The 19582-nt window shown below is 36.5% G+C and overlaps 3 protein-coding genes across 7 annotated transcripts; all 3 read left to right on the top strand.

Moving 5' to 3' along the window:
• Positions 1 to 300: 300 nt before the first annotated feature.
• Positions 301 to 3977, top strand: LOC117986466 (uncharacterized). Its single transcript, XM_034973299.2, has 9 exons — positions 301 to 404; positions 886 to 1049; positions 1339 to 1532; positions 1629 to 1853; positions 2032 to 2203; positions 2296 to 2470; positions 2557 to 3223; positions 3309 to 3424; positions 3852 to 3977. The coding sequence occupies exons 1-9, from the start codon at positions 330 to 332 to the stop codon at positions 3975 to 3977; spliced, it is 1914 nt and encodes a 637-aa protein (XP_034829190.2). The 5' UTR covers positions 301 to 329.
• Positions 3978 to 6315: 2338 nt separating this feature from the next.
• Positions 6316 to 12197, top strand: LOC117986463 (ubiquinone biosynthesis O-methyltransferase, mitochondrial-like). Of its 5 annotated transcripts, none has more exons than XM_069501674.1 (7): positions 6316 to 6549; positions 6805 to 6964; positions 7053 to 7229; positions 8244 to 8358; positions 8578 to 8712; positions 11067 to 11337; positions 11872 to 12197. In XM_069501674.1, the coding sequence occupies exons 2-7, from the start codon at positions 6915 to 6917 to the stop codon at positions 11991 to 11993; spliced, it is 870 nt and encodes a 289-aa protein (XP_069357775.1). In that variant the 5' UTR covers positions 6316 to 6549; positions 6805 to 6914; the 3' UTR covers positions 11994 to 12197. The 5 variants fall into 5 exon arrangements, with proteins under 5 accessions (XP_069357775.1, XP_069357772.1, XP_069357774.1 ...); XM_069501671.1 differs by having other exon boundaries at positions 6317 to 6549; positions 6805 to 6976; XM_069501673.1 differs by having other exon boundaries at positions 6317 to 6565; positions 6805 to 6976.
• A 2241-nt stretch (positions 12198 to 14438) lies between these two features.
• On the top strand, positions 14439 to 17375 carry LOC117986464 (uncharacterized). The gene is made up of 4 exons (XM_034973297.2): positions 14439 to 14630; positions 15307 to 15528; positions 16610 to 16759; positions 17088 to 17375. The coding sequence occupies exons 1-4, from the start codon at positions 14540 to 14542 to the stop codon at positions 17342 to 17344; spliced, it is 720 nt and encodes a 239-aa protein (XP_034829188.1). The 5' UTR covers positions 14439 to 14539; the 3' UTR covers positions 17345 to 17375.
• Positions 17376 to 19582: the final 2207 nt, after the last annotated feature.

Raw genomic sequence — 19582 nt, 5'->3', positions numbered from 1 at the left:
AAAACGCTTGTAAAAAGCTCAGGTAAAAAGATTGGACTTGTGCGTGACTTGTGCAATAAAAATACTTGTCAATGTAAGTCATGACAATTAAGTGCCAATTCATTATAATATTCCTAATATTCGCAGCATTTAAATAAATTAATCAATAATACTAGATAAATATGAGTAAAGGAGCTCCAAGCAAAGCCCCCATATTAGCAGATGCAACAACATTTCTTAAAAGCACTTTCACGTTGACATTTGCTATAGAAATACTTGGGATAGATGTTTGGCGAGATTGCGTTGAGGGAACTCAGGGAACACTTGAACTTGGGCCTTATCAACAGGCAATGAGGATATTGTATCAACTATATCCTGGACAATCATTTGAGTTGGATATTCTTATATGGTCCCAAGTAGCTAAGGTAAGGCCGAATAAATAAATTGATCCACGCGTCAGTTTACCCAAAAACCTTACATTCGTAAGAGGCAATAGTGGGCACTAAATATGTTCACGAATGAACACATGGACGGCGTAGGTACATTTTTTTGTATTAATAATTTTAGTACTTTTTACTTACCTACGTAGTGGGTTATTCTTATTTTTTTTTTACTTTCCTATAACTATTATGTTGTTCCGTGAAAATTATATGTTCAATTTATAATTAAAAGTTTTAAAGTAGAAAAATAATGGTACCGACTTAAGCAAGTACCTACATATTTTTAATTGCTAACTATTGAGTTAGTAAAATTTTATCTCTCAATAAAATTATGAGCCTATTAGTATAGGCCATTGGGGTATGAAGCGGGAGGACGCCCCGCTCACGTGTGCCGTCCCCGATTGCTATCTCGACCTCTCGCGTACTACAGTTAAAAATGTATGCCATGTGGTTCTTTCCTTTGCAGATTTGGTGCGGAAATCAGTATGCCTATGTAAGGACATGGCAATTTTTAGAAGAACGTTGGCTTACCTTTTCTATTCGGCACGCTTTTCCTGTCAGAGTGCATGATATGCTGAAGCAAGTTGCTACAATCACATGTTCTATGGGATCTGGTAGCCTTGGTACTAAGTAGGTTTATTTTAGAAACATAATTTTTCAAAAACTTTGAAAAGAGCAACTGCAAAGATTCTTGCTGGTTTTTCTCAATAGAAAAGGCATTCTGAACGCAGTGGTAGGTACGGCTTTTGACGATTCAAAAGTAATAATTTAAGTTTATTTGAATAAAAATATTTTTGTTCTATCCTATTCTATTAATCATGACCATCATGCTGCATTATTAAATACAGTAACAAGGATAGAACATTTAGCTACAATTTGATAAAACATAACTTAAAAAATAAAGCTACTTCAATTTTAGTGCAAAAAACGACAAAAATTTTGAAGTATTCTTGCCACGCTTAAAATTTGGAGAGCGTAGATATTTTGCACCAGTTTTAAAAACAGAGGAAACGATTAAACAATTTATACACGAGCTTTTATGGAAAAGTGTCGAAAAATTTATTCCTGCTTCTTATTTAGATGGAGTTTTTGATACACCTTACAGTCCAACAGGTTTGTTTAAATTTTTTTTTGTAGATATACCTGATATACAAACAAGAACGAAAAACACGTATGTAGATGTAGGTACACCTATACCTAATGTTTTAGATATAAGACACCAAGATACAATATTATCCGAAGTACAGGAAAGCATATTGAATAAAACTTATTCAGTAGAGGAAGAAGATTTTCTGGTTGAATCTGAAAAATTATTAGCTAAGCCAAGAGAGAAACGAGATACGAAAGCTTTTAAAGACAAAGATAAAAAGAAAATAGTTGAAGTACAAAAAGAAAAATTTGCTATTTCTTTACCTGGAGATTCTATTTTAGCGGGTAACTTAGCTCTTAGCTCTTAGTTTTTAAATTTATTTAAGTAGTTTAATCATTATTTATTATAAGTACTTACTTTGGTACTATTTAAAAAAACAAATTTACTTAATATTATGTAGATGAGCTGTTATATAAATAACATTACTTAGTAGTAAAACTTATCTATTTGCTATTTTATCAGGATCGGGAAGAATAGTTGCTTTTGAGACTATCGGAGAACGTCCTCCAGAACAGAGTGCAGTAATAGTGTTAATTTCTAGCAATAATTTACCAGCCGAAGATGACTATCCAATTATATTCGTCAACGTAGAAACATTAAACGACATTCCTATCCAAGAACTTAAAAAGTTAAGGTATTTAGGCTTAAGTTCAGGTTTCGATATTTTTGCAATTTTAGTAAAGCTATCGTTTAATTATAAAACTTTGTACTTAACTTGCAAAATAGAATTACACAAGTTTTCACCCGATGGAATATTGGAGAAGAGGAACATGACTCTCCGAAACAACCTATTAAATTAAAAAGAACTGTCAAATTTAATGACCATCACACCGTACCTCTACAATTTTCTAAAGCATCTGAAATCACTGCATCTTTTTTAGATAATCCGTTTGAAATACAGGTAATTCAAAACGAAATATCTAATTAACTTTTTTTAAGCGTTAGGTAAGTATAATACTTAACCTACAAAAACTTAATTTGTTTTAGCTTCGAGGTGTACGTCAATCGAAATTAACAAACCATAATCCAATTCTATTTGGAGATGATAAAAATGATCACAACTTTGGATTCGCCTCACCTCCTCAAGCTAAAGCTTTAAGTCTTGAAGAAGAAGTGCCCATTGCTGTAACAAAAATTGATGGAAGTTCGTTAGCCAAAGAAAGTAACGGAATCATTAGAGGAGAGTTTTGCCTATTTCCTTTGAAAGTATCTCTAAAAGAAAGAGGTCGTCAAGATAACTGTACAAATGACATAAACGGAATTAAACTGTCCATCACACCTGATATTGTTATAAAACCATCAGTAATATTAGAAGCACAGATGACACTAGAGGTATCAATAGGTGTAGTTGGATGCAGGCCACGAAGTTTGACAGAAAGCTTTCTCAGATTGTATTGCTGTTCGAGTGATTCGTTTGCTACAAATGCTTTGTTACAAAGAATTATAGAAATTAATGAAAATCTTATCGCGACAAAGGACATCAATGACTCGTTAACAGGATTTGCCTTGGACACAATTGATACGGTTATATTTTATGTTGAAGGTAAAAGAGATGGACCAATTTTAGCACTTTGGGAATTTACAGCAGATTTCTATCCCAAGATGAAGCCATTATTCTCTTGCTCAGATCATCATCTCGATAGAATTTATTCAGGTAAATACTTCTTAATATACTGTAACTAAGTATACCTAAGTCAATAAAGTTATTTGAAAATAATTATTATTGATTTTTCTTACAGAAATGATATCATCTGCCACACCATTTTACGTATTGAAGATGTTAGTCCCTATAAATACTCTATTAGCATGCCCACAAGTGTATGTGAAGCCTTCCTTACCATTACCAACCAGATCTGTAAGTTCAAGAAGTATCACTTTGTTTTCTTATTAGAATTCTTAAAAAATGGATTTCTTTAGAAATCGGACTGTAAGTAGTCTAGTAATTCGAGTGTGCTCAAGAACTTTTCACCTTTTTACGACCATACACCCAAGACGTCGGGCAATTTTCCATTCTTATGGCGTTGACATCCATCTACCTTACCTACATATACGAAACGTTTTGCGTCATCATTCCTCATACGCAAGGCCAAGATTGAGAATATTCTTTAAAACAAGATAGAAGTAAGGCATCTTCTCGGCATACGCGTCCCATCTAAGTCAAAATCATCATTTTCCAACAGGCGATTGTAGTCAATCGTGTACCTATAGTTATTAAAACAAGACAATGTTAGTAAGAAGGTAGTAGGTACAATCAACAATTTCATTAAAATGATGTTTTTCAGGCCTTATTAAAAATGGGGCGCTTGATTGCAAGCAAATTCAAGTTAGCCCCTTGCAAAAGTGAGATGCCGACTAACGAAGAACTGTACAGTTTTAGACTCGAGTTGTGTGTCCCAGCTCCCACCTAGACCACCTTGGGAAGCTGCAATGCAATATTTAATAATTAAAATGAATTTGTACTTAATATTTCTCGTTTGATGGGAAGCGAGCGATGCTTTGGTATCTACAATATGGACGAAAAAACACTACAGTACCTACTTCTAGTGTTATGTTCACTACGAAATTAATTCTGCCTAGTTATAGTATTATCCTCTTGAGACTTGATTGATGTAGATATGTAATTAGGTATTTTCTTGAAAATAAAATGAATACTTACCTACTTACAATAAAAAACGGAGCCCTATTAATGTCACTGTGCTGTCTGTCTGTCTGTCCGCGTGTCACAGGTCTCTAGCTTGTAGACGAAATGAGTTACAAACCTGAAATTTTGGTATTTGGTGTAGAACGTATTTTTCGTAGAAATAAACTAGTAAATTGTTAACCCCATCTAAATCAACAAAATGTGTTTTTTTATCTTTGACAGCACTGCCATTAATTTTAGGGCTGATCTTTAAAGAAATTTTAGTTCCAAAAATTCAATGAGGAGGTTTCCAGGCAACGTTCGAGAACATTTTCATAGATGGCGCTGAATATATTACCACCACTAAAGATGAAAAATAATACTTATATCTATATCATATATGCTTTAAATTTTTAAATTTAAATCGGATGCGAAATTAATTAATTACTTCTATTATAATTCATAGATTTTGTGGGGAAGAAACGTAAGGAAAATTGCAGTGCACGCTAGCTCTTACTCTTCATCTATGTCATTGATTGACACGACCTAAACATTAAAGCATAGATCATATAGATATAGGTATTATTTCGTGGCGACCCATGCGAAATATTCAAGACTAGAGACATCTATGAAAATTTTATTGACGCTTTCCCTGAATTTTCCATTTAGATTATTTTCCAAAACCACTATGTTTTTTCTACTTCAAACGGTCGCACAATCCATGAACATTCGTCATTCACACCATCCACACAGGCCATCTTTTTTTTCTGGTCGGTGCAACCTAATCAAAGCAGGTCATTCACACCAGTGCATTGAACTGAGGTCATGGAATGTAATAAATAATATTAATTGAAATGTCAACAACTTGTCCACAAGTCCAGGGCTGCCATTTATACAACGATAGTTTGTACAATTTTTTGATAATTAATTACCTACCTATAGTTAGTGATTTTATTTTAAGTGCGTACGACGGTACGACCTAAGCATCGAAATCGTACGTAAAACATACGATCATTTGACTATTATCATTTACCACATTACCTAATTATAACCTACCTACCTACCTTATACATTTTAAGAATGATAAGGTAAATCTGATAAAAAAAATAAAAACAGCGCGTTTTTACCACACTCAACGTAGCCTTACACCTAAAAGCAAGTACCTAGGTAAAGGGATGAATATGATTGTATGTAGACGGCCGGCCAAGTGCGAGTCAGGCTCATTATAATGTACTCTGTGGTCAGGCTCGTGCAACGAGGGTTCCGTAATACAGTCGTATTTTTTCGACATTTTGCACGAGAATTTAAAAACTATGATGCATAAACTATATAAAAATCTGTTTAAGAATGTACAGGTGAAGACCTTTCATATTATGATACTCCACTTGATATCTTACTTCTTACTTATCTTACTTCGAAAATTGAAATACTAATTATTAGTTTATGACCACAACTAATTTTTTTTTGTGCGATGTAACCACAAATTCACGATTTTCAGATTTTCCCCCGAATGTCAGCTATGAGACCTACCTACCTGCCAAATTTCCTGATTCTAGGTCAACGGGAAGTACCCTGTAGGTTTCTTGACAGACAGACAGACAACAAAGTGATCCTATAAGGGTTCTATAAAGGTCTGTCAAGAAACCTACAGGATACTTCCCGTTACCTTGAGGTCTTATAGCAGACATTAGGGGGAAAATCTGAAAACAGTGAATTTGTGTACATCACAAGAAAAAAATTAAAATGTGTTCATGAACAAATATTGTTATTTTCGACTTTCAAAGTAAGATTGCTATACCAAGTGGTATCATATGAAAGGGCTTTACCTTTACATTCTAAAACCGATTTTTTTTTTAGGCATAGGTAATAGTTTTGGATTTATCGTGCAAAATGTCGATAAAACACGATTGTGGTACGGAACCCTCAGTGCGCGAGTCTGACTCGCACTTGGCCGGGTTTTTGATAGCAAAAGGGTAAAAGTAAGATTTTAATAGTGTACGACCATAGACCTTACCGACCTTTTTATTGATTTTTCGCTGAGCGTACGACTTTTTTTACCTGGCAACCCTTTTCACACACTGCAAAGAGCAAAGAGAATACCATAATCACTAAAGAGTAAATGTCAGTGTCACTGTCACAGCTTATCATGTTTTTAAATATGGTTTTTAATGTGTTTTTATCAAGGTTTTTGTGTTATTAACTCTTTGTTAATTATTTTTAATTGCGAAGAATATAAGTACCTACAGAAACTGAGTAAAAAACAATAAACATACAGCTGCTAATTGAGAAAAAATAAAAAATACAGTTAATTGTTTACGTTATAAATGCAGTTTACATACATAAATTCACTTCATATCTTTGTAAGTACATAGCCGCGTAAGTAGTTTAATAGTTTTAAAAATAATATTTACTATTGATTGGTGATTTTCTGCATTTTTACTACGCTGTTTTACTTGCTTTTTTTGCTGTAAATGTTTTATTAAAGCCGTTAGTATTGATTACTATTAGTATACTATTGGTAAAATAAAATCTACCTATTACATTTTTTTATATTTAGGTAAGTGTAACCTTTCTATGTTAATTTTTTGTCTAGCCATGTCTCCTAATAATTTCAGATGTATTCAAGTCCTTAAACCTAAGTCAACCTATTATATTTTATATCTAAAAATACTGTGAAGTGAAGAAGCTTTTTCTCTGGTCGGTGGTGAAGAAGGAAGAAGGAAGAATGAAGAATCATTCACTTAGTTATTTGAAAATGTTTATGACAAAGAACATGTATGGATATAGGTATAGAAAATAATGTTAATTACTTCTCTTACCAACAGCTGTTTTGGTATTAACTTTATTATTATTGTGTTTTCAGACAATCCTGTATGCACAAACTTCCTTGTAGGAGAATGGCAACATTAAACTTTAATAAAACTGTTACAAACGAAACTACAGTAGACCAAAGTCATGTAGACAAACATAGCAAACTCGCGAAGGAATGGTGGGACCCCAATGGCAAAATGATGCCACTGCATAGTTACAATTTACTTAGGTAACCTTTGTTTATGTATTCTTTTTTATTGATGATAAGGTAGCCCTTCTCTGCAAAATCACCTGGTGGTAACTGGAGAGTGGAAGCCTACTGCTGCAGAATGACAACTACAGTGTGATGATCGCAATCACCTCTGGTTGGCTGAAGAGTGTCAGCCAACCAGACGTGATTGCAATGCTATTGGCTAATTGCATTACAGTAGTAAAATACCACAAATTCAGCCAATCACAACATTTGAGATTGTAGCAATAATAAATCAATGCACCTTTTCCATAATAATTGCCACCTGCATTCTAAAATGGAAAATATCTATCTTGGAAGAGGTATGGCAGTTAAATCTATACCTATTATCCTTATCAGTTTTTATGTTGTATTGTAAAATCTGAAGCCTCCATCGAGACCAGACCAGAGAATTTCGAAACTGCTCTAGCGTATCGACACAGGACATCCCATCCCATTTATAAAATCCTAGCACTCACAGCTGCACCAGGGCGGTTGTCGAAATAAGTGACGATTGCCTGTGGCTTCTCTCTGTGAAAATATAAATCTTTTTTATTCCCTACCCTGTGAGAATTTCAGAAAGTCTGGCTACATTCCTTGTCTACATTATAGAGGGATCCTCTTGCAAAATTTTAGCTTTTTAGGTCCAAAAATGTGGATGTTGATGTGTCAGTTAGGGCTTTGCTTTAATTAGGTTTATATGTTATCTAATTTGACACGAGATTATAGGCAAATTCTATATATATTTTTTAAATTAGTAAGTACAAGTACATACACTTAATCAGTGGCGTGCAGCTCATAGAAGCATAAACGCACTGCTTACCCTCATTGAAGAAATCAATGCTTACTTTTTCATTATAACCTGCCGTAAAACAAGTTCATACCTAAATGCATACCCTGGCTTGAACTCCTGTGCACGCCACTGCACTTAATGGATATTTAGGATTTAATCTATGGTTTTTTTTAAATAGTACAATAACAGATACTTAAGGTTTTTCTTTTATTTGTTACCAGGGTCCCATTTATAAGAGATGGTCTAGTACATTATGAGCCTCATGAAAGAACCCTCTCACCCTTGTCTAATAAAAAAATATTAGATGTAGGTTGTGGTGGGGGCATACTATCAGAGGTTAGATAATTTTGTATTAGTAGTTAATTGATTCTTTTGCGTTCTAGAATGCTTTTGGTATTTAACCAGGTTCAACAGCTTTTTGAAAGAGCAAGTGCCAAGTTTCTTCCTGGCTCTTCTCTGTAGAAACTGCTTTCTGATCTGGTGGTATAGTTTGAACATATCAGAGGCTTACTTGGCATATGTGAAATAATATAATATAATAATAATATGTTTCAGGCAATAGCTAGACTTGGAGCTAATGTAACAGGAATAGATGCCAGCAATGAATTAATAGACTTGGCCTCAGAACATAGCAAAAGAGATCCAAAGTTAGAAAACAATAGGCCATGCTACCAGTGCACTACAATTGAGGTAAAATATCATCATCATCATCATGATCAACCCATCGCCGGCCCACTACTGAGCATGGGTCTCCTCTCACACTGAAAAGGGTTTAGGCTATAGTCCACCACTCTGGCCACGTGGAGCTTGGCAGACTAGACACATCTTTGAGAACGTAATATGCCTGAGAGGCATGCCGGTTTCCTCACAATGCTTTTCTTCAAGGTTTCCTTAAAGTTAGACTAGTTAGTTAGTGCGTACCTGGAATCGGAACCCCAACTTCCCGAATAGGAGGTGGACGTCTTAACCACTAGGCTATCATGGCATTAAAATTTATATGAAGAATCATTAGTATTTTATGAATGTGTCCATCATTCATAACAACAGTTTAAAAAAACGCTCTTACATGGTGACCACCATGAGTACGTTGCTGCAATAGCGACAGCAGCGACAAGCAACAACATGCTACAATGCAGTAGGTATGCTAAAAATTGAAAAAATAATTTTGCGGCCTTCAGCAGCATGTGGCAGTCTATTTTATGCAGAGACACTACTGAAATCACAAAACAAAATAACAAGAAGTAATATCTGTTGTAGAACTGAAATATGTCAGTACTAAAGGGCATTAACAGTGGCTTAGACTGGTTTCATCATCATCATCCTCATAGTCGTCGTCAATCGATAGAAGTCCACTGCTGGTCTCTTGTATGGATTTCCACACCCCACGGTCTTGCGCTCACAGCAACTTGTTGGTGTTCTCTGTCCACGAAGTGGATTCTTCCAACACTGCGCCTTCCGGTGCTATTTCGCCATTCCATTACTTTGAGCCCTAAAATCCATCGGTTTTTCTAACTGTACGATACATGTGCCCTGCCCGTCGCCACTTCAGCTTCGCAACCCGCTGAGCTATGTCGGTCACTCTGGTTTTCCTACCGATCTCATTTCCGATTTGGTCATGTAGAAAAACTCCACGCCTCCGCAAATTTCCTAAAAGGCCGGCAACGCATCGGCAATTCCCCTGTTGCTGCTGGTTCATGGGCGGCGGTAATCACTTAACATCAGGTGACCCACCTGCTTTTTTGCTAGCTATTTCTATTTTTTTTAAACGCTTGTCAATCACTACCCATATTAGGTACAAATGCGAAAGTGTTTTTGTTTCTTGGTTTATTGGTTTGTCCTTCATTCACGGAGCAACGGATTGACGTGATTTTTTTGCATGGTTATAAAGACCTGGAGAGTGACATAAGCTACTTTTTACAAACCTTAGTCAACGCGAACGAAGTCGCGGACATCTGCAGTTAGTAGTTTAATAAATAAATGGACAAGACTGCTATAATTTTCGATACAATTTTCCTTGTTAGCATTGCATTTCTGCTAAGCTAGCAATTGCCTCCGGGTCTGCTTTGTGTCGGCGAGACAGACGACTTAACGTGCCCGCCCGGACGTCGCCGGGATTAACTACCACGCCGCTCCCACAGGCCTTTGTTGATATTTGATTAGGTTTATTTTATTACCTGCTTTTTTTGTGGAGGTAAATGATTTAACATCATTAAAAAACCTTTTCTTTATTTAAAGTTATTATCTTTATTTGTATCTTGTGACTGCATTTAGATTCCTTATACATATAGACAGGTATCTGAGTTCTAAAGTCTAAACATCTCAGATCGTCTTCTTCTTTGTTGTTTGTTGGCTGTGCAGGGCTTCTTCCAGACCCTGTATCACGTTGACCGTTGCCCATCTATTGTGATCGCCCCCATTCACAGTTCTTGTCCAATACTGATTGCTGCCAGGAACAGCAGCAGCTTCTTGGCCTAGATGATTTCCGCCTCTTCTGGGTTGTTGTCTGGCAGTATGTGTTTAGGGAAACACATACTGCCAGACAACAACCTAGGGAGGTGAAGACTTTGTTTATATATTAGCGCTTGATATTGACAGATAATGTGTAGGGGCGTAGAATAAACGACATGCTGCGCGATTGCGGGAGAATGACAGCTACAAAGTCACGATCGCAATCACCTCTGATTGGTTGAGGCTCGCTCACTACTGATGGCTACAATGCATTGTTGCAACAAGAATCGCACAAATGCAGCCAATCAGAACAATTGAGATTGATGCAGGTTTCCCGCAATCGAGGTGCTGTTTAAGGGGTTTTTGGAGTAAAAACTATTTTCCGATGGGTAAAAACTTCGAGGTCGCATCAACAATATGCTAATGTTAATAGTGCTCGGAGTGCCGATAGATGTAAAAACTATAAAACAAATGTGTACCGGTCTTTATTAATTACAAATAATGAAATATTAATTTTTGATAAGTGCGGGGGTGCGTCCCCCCCGGCTCATACCCATCTCAACCTAGCGCGGATTATAAATATTACCTACTTACAGGAGCACTCAAAACAATTCTCGGATCACTACGATGCAGTAGTAGCATCAGAAGTGATAGAGCACGTCGCGAACAAGGAATTGTTTATACAGTCGTGCGTCCAGTGTGTCGCACCCGGCGGGAAGATATTCATCACGACCCCAAACAGAACGCGCCTCATGCAAATATTCGGCATATGGGTCGCTGAATACATCTTGAGGTCGGTGCCAGCGAATACGCACGAATATGAAAAACTCACGACGCCGAATGAGGTCACGTTTTTGCTGGAGAGAAGTATGTATTATTTATTACCTAAATATTTTAGTAATATGTTCTACATTTTGTACGCATTAGTTCCGCAAATTGCTAATTCGCGTGGCCGCCTTTTTAGGACGTCAGCACTAGGCTGAAGTTTCGAGCTGATGGTATATTTTTATTGCGGCTAACGTCAAAATGACGTCATTTCGATGTTAAGCAGACATGGTTCCAGCGCAATAGCAATTTGCGGGACTTATACACCCTTTTACCCTGTGTCACACTGATCTCTACAATACCAGTACGCTGGACTTGCGGTTGCAGACCTTTTTACGAAGCAACTTTATTTTCGCCATTTTAGCGCTGATAACAGCAGTGAGCGTCATGTGAGCGTAGGTACTCTGAACGACATGTTAGTGATAAGACATCTGTCAACCTAGTGTTGTAGAGGACCATTAATTAACACCCATTATCGATACTCCCGCTACGCTCGGAATCGGCACAAAAATTTACAGCTCGAAGCCTCTAGTTGATTATCCGTAGATATAATAAATAACAAAGTCACTGTTACAGATAACTGCCACGTCCAAGCGATCCATGGCCTGATGTACTACCCGTTTGTAAACAAGTGGGAATGGACCAGTTCTACGGCCTTTGTCTTCGCTTTGCAGGCAGAGAAACTAACAAATGAATAGGCGATATTTTTATTTATATATGTTGTAAGAGCTCAATGTAGTATCAGGCTTTTGTTTGATGGTATTAAAAATACTTAGGTATAGTACGCGACAGGTTGAGATGGAAATCGGAGTATGAGGCGGGGGGACGCCCCGATTGCCATCTCGACCTGTCGCGTACTATATTAGGAGAAACATTACTTTTAATAAAATGTATGATCTATACCTTTTACTTTTTTAAATCACTCCTGAGTAGGCACCGTCTCTTTTAACTTTGGGTAACTCAACCCTGTCCACCCCCTTATATAGTCCAACCATTTGTCTTTGGCGACCTTCAGCCCTTTTGCCTTCAAATCTTCCTTCCAAACCTAATCTTGGAAATGAGAATAGGCTAGTTGACACATTTTTTAAGTAGGTCTTAAATGGTTAATATTTGTCCTATTAGATCAAAAAAATTAACACTATATTTTTTTGCGCCCTAAAAACCGTAAAACTTTAATTTAAAAATATATTTTTCTTTTTTTTTTTGTTCTGGCTTTACACAGATTAGCCAATATATTTTTCTTAGACAGGTGAAAACACTGTCGGCCATGTTTGGCCGATAGATTATCTGTGCTCTGACGTCATGCATTTGTAAACAACAGCATAACCTCCCAAAGTTGAATAAACATGACTTCTATACTAGTTTACATGAAAAATATAGTAATTATCGTTATTGTATCATCCGAGAATGTAAAAACGCATCGATAAAGACCACAGGAAAGTTGTGGATTAGAGTGCCCAGTGAAATAAATATACGTAACACGCGAAGACTTGCTTAAAGGGATCCTATATCACTAACGACTGCAAACCAAATTTATTTTTGCAAAGATCACTTTGTTGTAAGTCTTACTTAATAACTTATTCAATTTATAAAGAGGAAACGATATTTTTTTACGTTTTCTATGAGTTTTTAGAAATATATAAAAACTAGCTTATGCTCGTGACTTCGCCCGCGTGGACTTCATAAATTTCAAACCCCCATTAACCCTGTCCACCCCCTTATATAGTCCAACCATTTGTCTTTGGCGACCTTCAGCCCTTTTGCCTTCAAATCTTCCTTCCAAACCTAATCTTGGAAATGAGAATAGGCTAGTTGACACATTTTTTAAGTAGGTCTTAAATGGTTAATATTTGTCCTATTAGATCAAAAAAATTAACACTATATTTTTTTGCGCCCTAAAAACCGTAAAACTTTAATTTAAAAATATATTTTTCTTTTTTTTTTTGTTCTGGCTTTACACAGATTAGCCAATATATTTTTCTTAGACAGGTGAAAACACTGTCGGCCATGTTTGGCCGATAGATTATCTGTGCTCTGACGTCATGCATTTGTAAACAACAGCATAACCTCCCAAAGTTGAATAAACATGACTTCTATACTAGTTTACATGAAAAATATAGTAATTATCGTTATTGTATCATCCGAGAATGTAAAAACGCATCGATAAAGACCACAGGAAAGTTGTGGATTAGAGTGCCCAGTGAAATAAATATACGTAACACGCGAAGACTTGCTTAAAGGGATCCTATATCACTAACGACTGCAAACCAAATTTATTTTTGCAAAGATCACTTTGTTGTAAGTCTTACTTAATAACTTATTCAATTTATAAAGAGAAAACGATATTTTTTTACGTTTTCTATGAGTTTTTAGAAATATATAAAAACTAGCTTATGCTCGTGACTTCGCCCGCGTGGACTTCATAAATTTCAAACCCCCATTTAACCCACTCAGGGGTGGAATTTCAAAAAATCCTTTCCTAGTGGACACCTTCTCTTTACCTACAAAGAACACACCCACCAAATTTCATGTATCTAGGACCAGCTGTTTAGATGTTTAGGCTGTGCGTTGATATATAATAAGTTAGTCAGGACTTGAAATTTTATATATATGGATACTACGTTAGTCCCCGCGTGACATAGGGATGACATTTCTTTGTTTACATATTTAATGACGTCACATCATGGCTGGCTCTGGTGGGAGGCTTCGGCCGTGCCTAGTTACCACCCTACCGGCAAAGCCGTGCCGCCAGGCAAATTTAGCGTTCCGGTACGATGTCGTGTAGAAACCAAAGGGGCACGCGATGATGATGAGTAGATACCTATGCGACAGCATGTTTAGGAGATACCTAGATATTTATGCAAAACTGTAGATAACTTGTTTGTGAAATTGGTGTAATTTCTATTTACACTGGTAGAGGTAGGTATATATATCTACGTCATAAAAGGTGACCAAAATAACTAACTCACATTCGACCAGAAAACGCTTACTTCCGTCTCGTGCAGTACTGTAGGTAGGTACTATTTTGTACCAGTGCAGAGCAGAGATTACGTGTAAACTCTTATGTAAACAGGATAATGTCCTCTTTGGATGTCATAAAAATCTGTCAAATGTCTGAAATCTCGTTATGAATTTTATTAAGTGATCATAATCATAACTATACAAATCTGCACGTAATTGACTGGATTGATTAATCCAGAAATGCATTTTTATCTCAAATAAATCGGATATGTAAAGAGAAGCGATGTCTCTAATAAAGCTTCTCAAATCATCATCCAAATTGTTCAAGAAGGACGTCATCACATTTCTGATCATAAAGCGCTATGATCTGGGCGGTAAGTGAAAATATTTGGAATTTAGAGGGTTTTTGGAATTTATTGGATTTATTATTTACTAGATGATGGCCGCGACTTCGTCCACGTGGATTTAGGGAAGGAGCTCTTTGATTTTCCGAGATAAGAAATTCCGATCCTATCCCGATTCCAGAATGCAAGCTATCTCTGCATTAAATTTTATCAAAATCTGTCAATCCGATAGGCCGTGAAAGGGTAACAGACAGACACACTTTCGCATTTATAATATTAGTGTGAAAAGGATAGTACACGTACAAAGAAGAAAAGTAGCGCGGAATGTTCGTAGATAAAAAATAAATAAAAGCACAATATACAGTAGGTACCTAAAACTAACGAAATAAGCTTTAGGTATTTCGTCTTCGAATGAATTTAATCTACTTTAAAATACGTAGGTACCTATATAGCCATAAAAGTTGCCCACTGCTGGAGTCTGTGTAACGAAAGATGACTGGAAAAGCGCGGCAAATTTAAAAAATATCAGTATGGCAGACCCAGGTCAGTCATACTTATTTCAGAGCTGCCATACTGATATTTTTTAAATTTGCCGCGCTTTTCCAGTCGCATCTTTCTTTAGCCAAACTCTAGATACTTAATTGATATGATACCCCCCTACGAATTGCAAGGCGTTCTAACATAAATTATTCTTATTTCACTCTAGTAATTGACGACAAACTTCATTACATAGCCGTGAAGCCATCAGCGTCAATATCCCAACTTCGGCAAAAAGTGTGGCATCTCCTCGACCTTCCCGACTACTGTGAAGAGATCATCATACTGAAAACTGAGAAAGACCTTGAAATACCACTAACTGAGCTCCGTAAAGGCAACGATCCGCAACATCCTTACGTTATGGAGGTTTGGTTACCAGGGAAGAAGAGTTGTAAGTCAACTTAGTCCTTTTGGTCTGTACCTACATATATCGGTACCTAGTAAGGACGAATAGCATAGTTTTGACAGCGCATACCAATCGATTGCGATTGTCAAGCAACGTTGACCCAAGTGGAGAACTGGATGGGTGCCCGACTTTGGTCTTTTCGTTCCGTCGGTCGCGGTTGTCATCACTAGTATCTGACAATAAAAGTTTACTCTAAAACCCTAAGGGCGTTCGTGCACTCATTCGTATTCGTTTTCGTAAAAATACGATTCGAAGTGGCCGTCATACAAAGCGTACATATGCACTCATTTGATTCGTATTTTGACGGACCCGTATCCACGCAAACTAGGTCTGTTGTAGGGACTTCCACAGGCTACGGTCTTGCGTCGTGAATCCAGCGACTCCTTACGACTCGTTTGATATCGTCTGTTCAATAGGCTACTTGACAATTTTTTTAAGTTGGTCTTAAATGGTTAATATTTGTCCTATTATATCAAAAAAATTAACACTATATTTTTTTGCGCCCTAAAAACCGTAAAACTTTAATTTAAAAAAATATTTTTCTTAGACAGGTGAAAACACTGTCGGCCATGTTTGGCCGATAGATTATCTGTGCTCTGACGTCATGCATTTGTAAACAACAGTATAACCCTAGGGTTACTGTTGTTTACAAATGCATGACAGTATAACCCTAGGGTTACTGTTGTTTACAAATGCATGACGTCAGAGCACAGATAATCTATCGGCCAAACATGGCCGACAGTGTTTTCACCTGTCTAAGAAAAATATTTTTTTAAATTAAAGTTTTACGGTTTTTAGGGCGCAAAAAAATATAGTGTTAATTTTTTTGATATAATAGGACAAATATTAACCATTTAAGACCAACTTAAAAAAATTGTCAAGTAGCCTATTAGTGGAGGTGTTTCAACTCTGCGCTTTCCGATGCGAGGTTTACATGCTAACACATGGACCCCAACGTCTATCGGTTTTTCGAACTAGGTATGTGCCATACCTAATCAAACATAGGCCTTACTGATTCGTGCGAATCTGTGTTGAAGTTTTGTGTACAGAAGTGCTTCGTTTATAGATCCAACGCCAACACATAACAACATGCTTACAATGGGAGACAACAAAACCTTGAACGATGTATCCCAAGATATCCTCAGATCAAACAATAGCATTTTCGAAGTGACAGCTAATCAAGAACTGAACGAAAAATCTTTTGGGACCGAAATTTGTAAGAGATTTTCTAATATAGGTACAGGTGTAACCAGAACGCTAGCAAAAACTTAGCGTTATTGTTATACTACCTAAACACAATCCTATACCAGTAACCATTTGCCTCATTTTATAGTTTTAGTGATTTAGTATTTTTCAAACCCGCAATGTATAGCGTGCAAAACTCGGGTCAATGCCCCGCTTACAACGCGGCATTAGCTCCAGTGACCTACTAACGTAACGTTCGTTGCCCTCTGGCGTCAGTCAGATGTTTTATTTGCAATATATCGAAAACTGTGTGGTAATTATTTTCTATCCTATTCTATTAAATATAATTTTCAAAACAGCGCGCACGACCATTCAATACAACACCAAAGCCCTTAACAAGTTACGCGTGATGGATGAACATGATAGCAATCAGAAGCTCCCAACAGAATACAAAAAATCTGAACTCTCGTGCAAAATGTCTTCATCGACGATATTTTTCAAACTTCATGGAAGAAAGAGTCGGGACAACTTCGTGAATATTCTGCTCAAAATACAAAACGATTTAACAACGTTAGGCAACAAACTGTCGGATTTGGAAAATCGGATACATATTTGAATCGTTTGCCGGTCGCTCTAACGCAACGCATGTTCTGTACTAAAATTGTGAATGATAACAGCAGCACACGCCAATCCCACGCAACATACGTATAATTTTATAAGTTTCGCCGGTGTACCTGCGCAGAAATCTTATTTTTGAATGGCACGAAATTATCTCGGCCAATAGGCTACTTGACACTTTTTTAAAGTTGGTCTTAAAAGGTTAATATTTGTGCTATTATATCAAAAAAATTAACACTATATTTTTTTGCGCCCTAAAAACCGTAAAACTTTCATTTAAAAATATATTTTTCTTAGACAGGTGAAAACACTGTCGGCCATGTTTGGCCGATAGATGATCTGTGCTCTGACGTCATGCATTTGTAAAAAACAGCATAACCTCCCAAAGTTTAATAAACATGACTTCTATACTAGTGTACATGAAAAATATAGTAATTTTCGTTATTGTATCATCCGAGAATGTAAAAAACGCATCGATAAAGACCACAGGAAAGTTGTGGATTAGAGTGCCCAGTGAAATAAATATACGTAACACGCGAAGACTTGCATATAGGGATCCTATATGACTAACGACTTCAACCCAAATTTATTTTTGCAAAGATCACTTTGTTGTAATAACTTATTCAATTTATAAAGAGAAAGCGATATTTTTTTACGTTTACTATGAGTTTTTAGAAATATATAAAAACTAGCTTATGCTCGTGACTTCGCCCGCGTGGACTTCATAAATTTCAAACCTCCATTTAACCCACTCAGGGGTGGAATTTCAAAAAATTATTTCCTAGTGGATACCTTCTCTTTACCTACAAAGAACACACCCACCAAATTTCATGTATCTAGGACCAGCTGTTTAGATGTTTAGGCTGTGCGTTGATATATAAGTTAGTCAGGACTTTAAATTTTATATATATGGATACTACGTTAGTCCCCGCGTGACATAGGGATGCCATTTCTTTGTTTACATATTTAATGACGTCACATCATGGCTGACAGCGTTTTCTGCGTTTCAAATAAAAATAAAAACTGTATTTTTTAAAATTATGGATTTATATATCCATCCTGCGTTTTTAATAATTGTTATTGATATATTTCGTTGTCTTAAGCAAAATACTATAATAAATAATGATTTATTGGACGAAATTAGATATGAGTCAAGTAGCCCATTATAGCGCAGGTCCGTCCGCTATTGTTGCCTACGCGGCGTGTTTTGTATGCGCGAATTATGAGCGATAAGCACGAGTCTCTGTTGCTCTTGTGTTAAATTTTTTTCAATTTCATTGGTGTACATTCGGTTTTAGTCGGCGTTACACTTTTCTGCGCAAATGAATTTTGCCGATGCGATGCGACCTTGTTAAAGTGGTATTACTGTTATGACGCCTTTTAGTCCGGAATGTGCGATCAGCATTTCAGCATTTATCTTCGCTATAGAACCAGATCAGAAAGAAGAGACGCTTTCCGTCTCTCAGAAAAATAGTTGAATAGAGCAAGAAAGTATGCTTGCAAGAATCGGCCCGCGGAGGCCGACAAGCAATCTTTCTCGTTCTAGTGATGGGATTTCCGAGTGATAGAAAGAGAGATGTGGCAGAAGTGCGATTGCAGGCGGATATAGGTCTAGTCCAGCCGTAAATTATTATTAACATTTCAGTGTTAGTTCTGTACATTCGAGTGTTATAATAATAAAAACATGTTATTCTAGTAAAAATAGTTTTACTATCCAGATTAAAATAATTATTGTATAAACAATAAATAAATAGTAATCCATTCGTATAGACATTTCTTTATACAAATCGATTGATATTGTTAGTTTATTATACTTACAAATTATAAAACGTGTTATCGGTACTGGTAAAAAATTGTGCTATAGTAAAGGCTCATTTTTATTGGACGATATATCGGTCGATACATAGCATGCGGGGACTTCCCGCAAGCGCGATAGTGGCAAATCTGTATGCGGGACTCCCCACAGCCGACGAAATTCAGCAAAAAGGAATGTTTTAGAAATTGCACTCCAAATGCATTCTCTATTGACCAATCAAAATGATTCCCCATATGCGGGCCTTATGGCATGCGTTTTAGGAATCGCCCGCACCGGGAATGCGTTTCCTATCGACCAATGAAAATGAGTAGGTATTGGTAAATATTACTTGAGGTAAGCTTTGACGAGATTGACTAGGAAACCAACTTTCATCCTCAATTTCGTTTATAAATAAAGAGCCTAAGTTTTTCATTCTAAAAC

The sequence above is a fragment of the Maniola hyperantus genome, chromosome 11 (assembly GCF_902806685.2).
Source record: "Maniola hyperantus chromosome 11, iAphHyp1.2, whole genome shotgun sequence".
NCBI classification, from domain to species: domain Eukaryota; kingdom Metazoa; phylum Arthropoda; class Insecta; order Lepidoptera; family Nymphalidae; genus Maniola; species Maniola hyperantus.
This window is presented reverse-complemented; position numbering and strand designations above follow the sequence as displayed.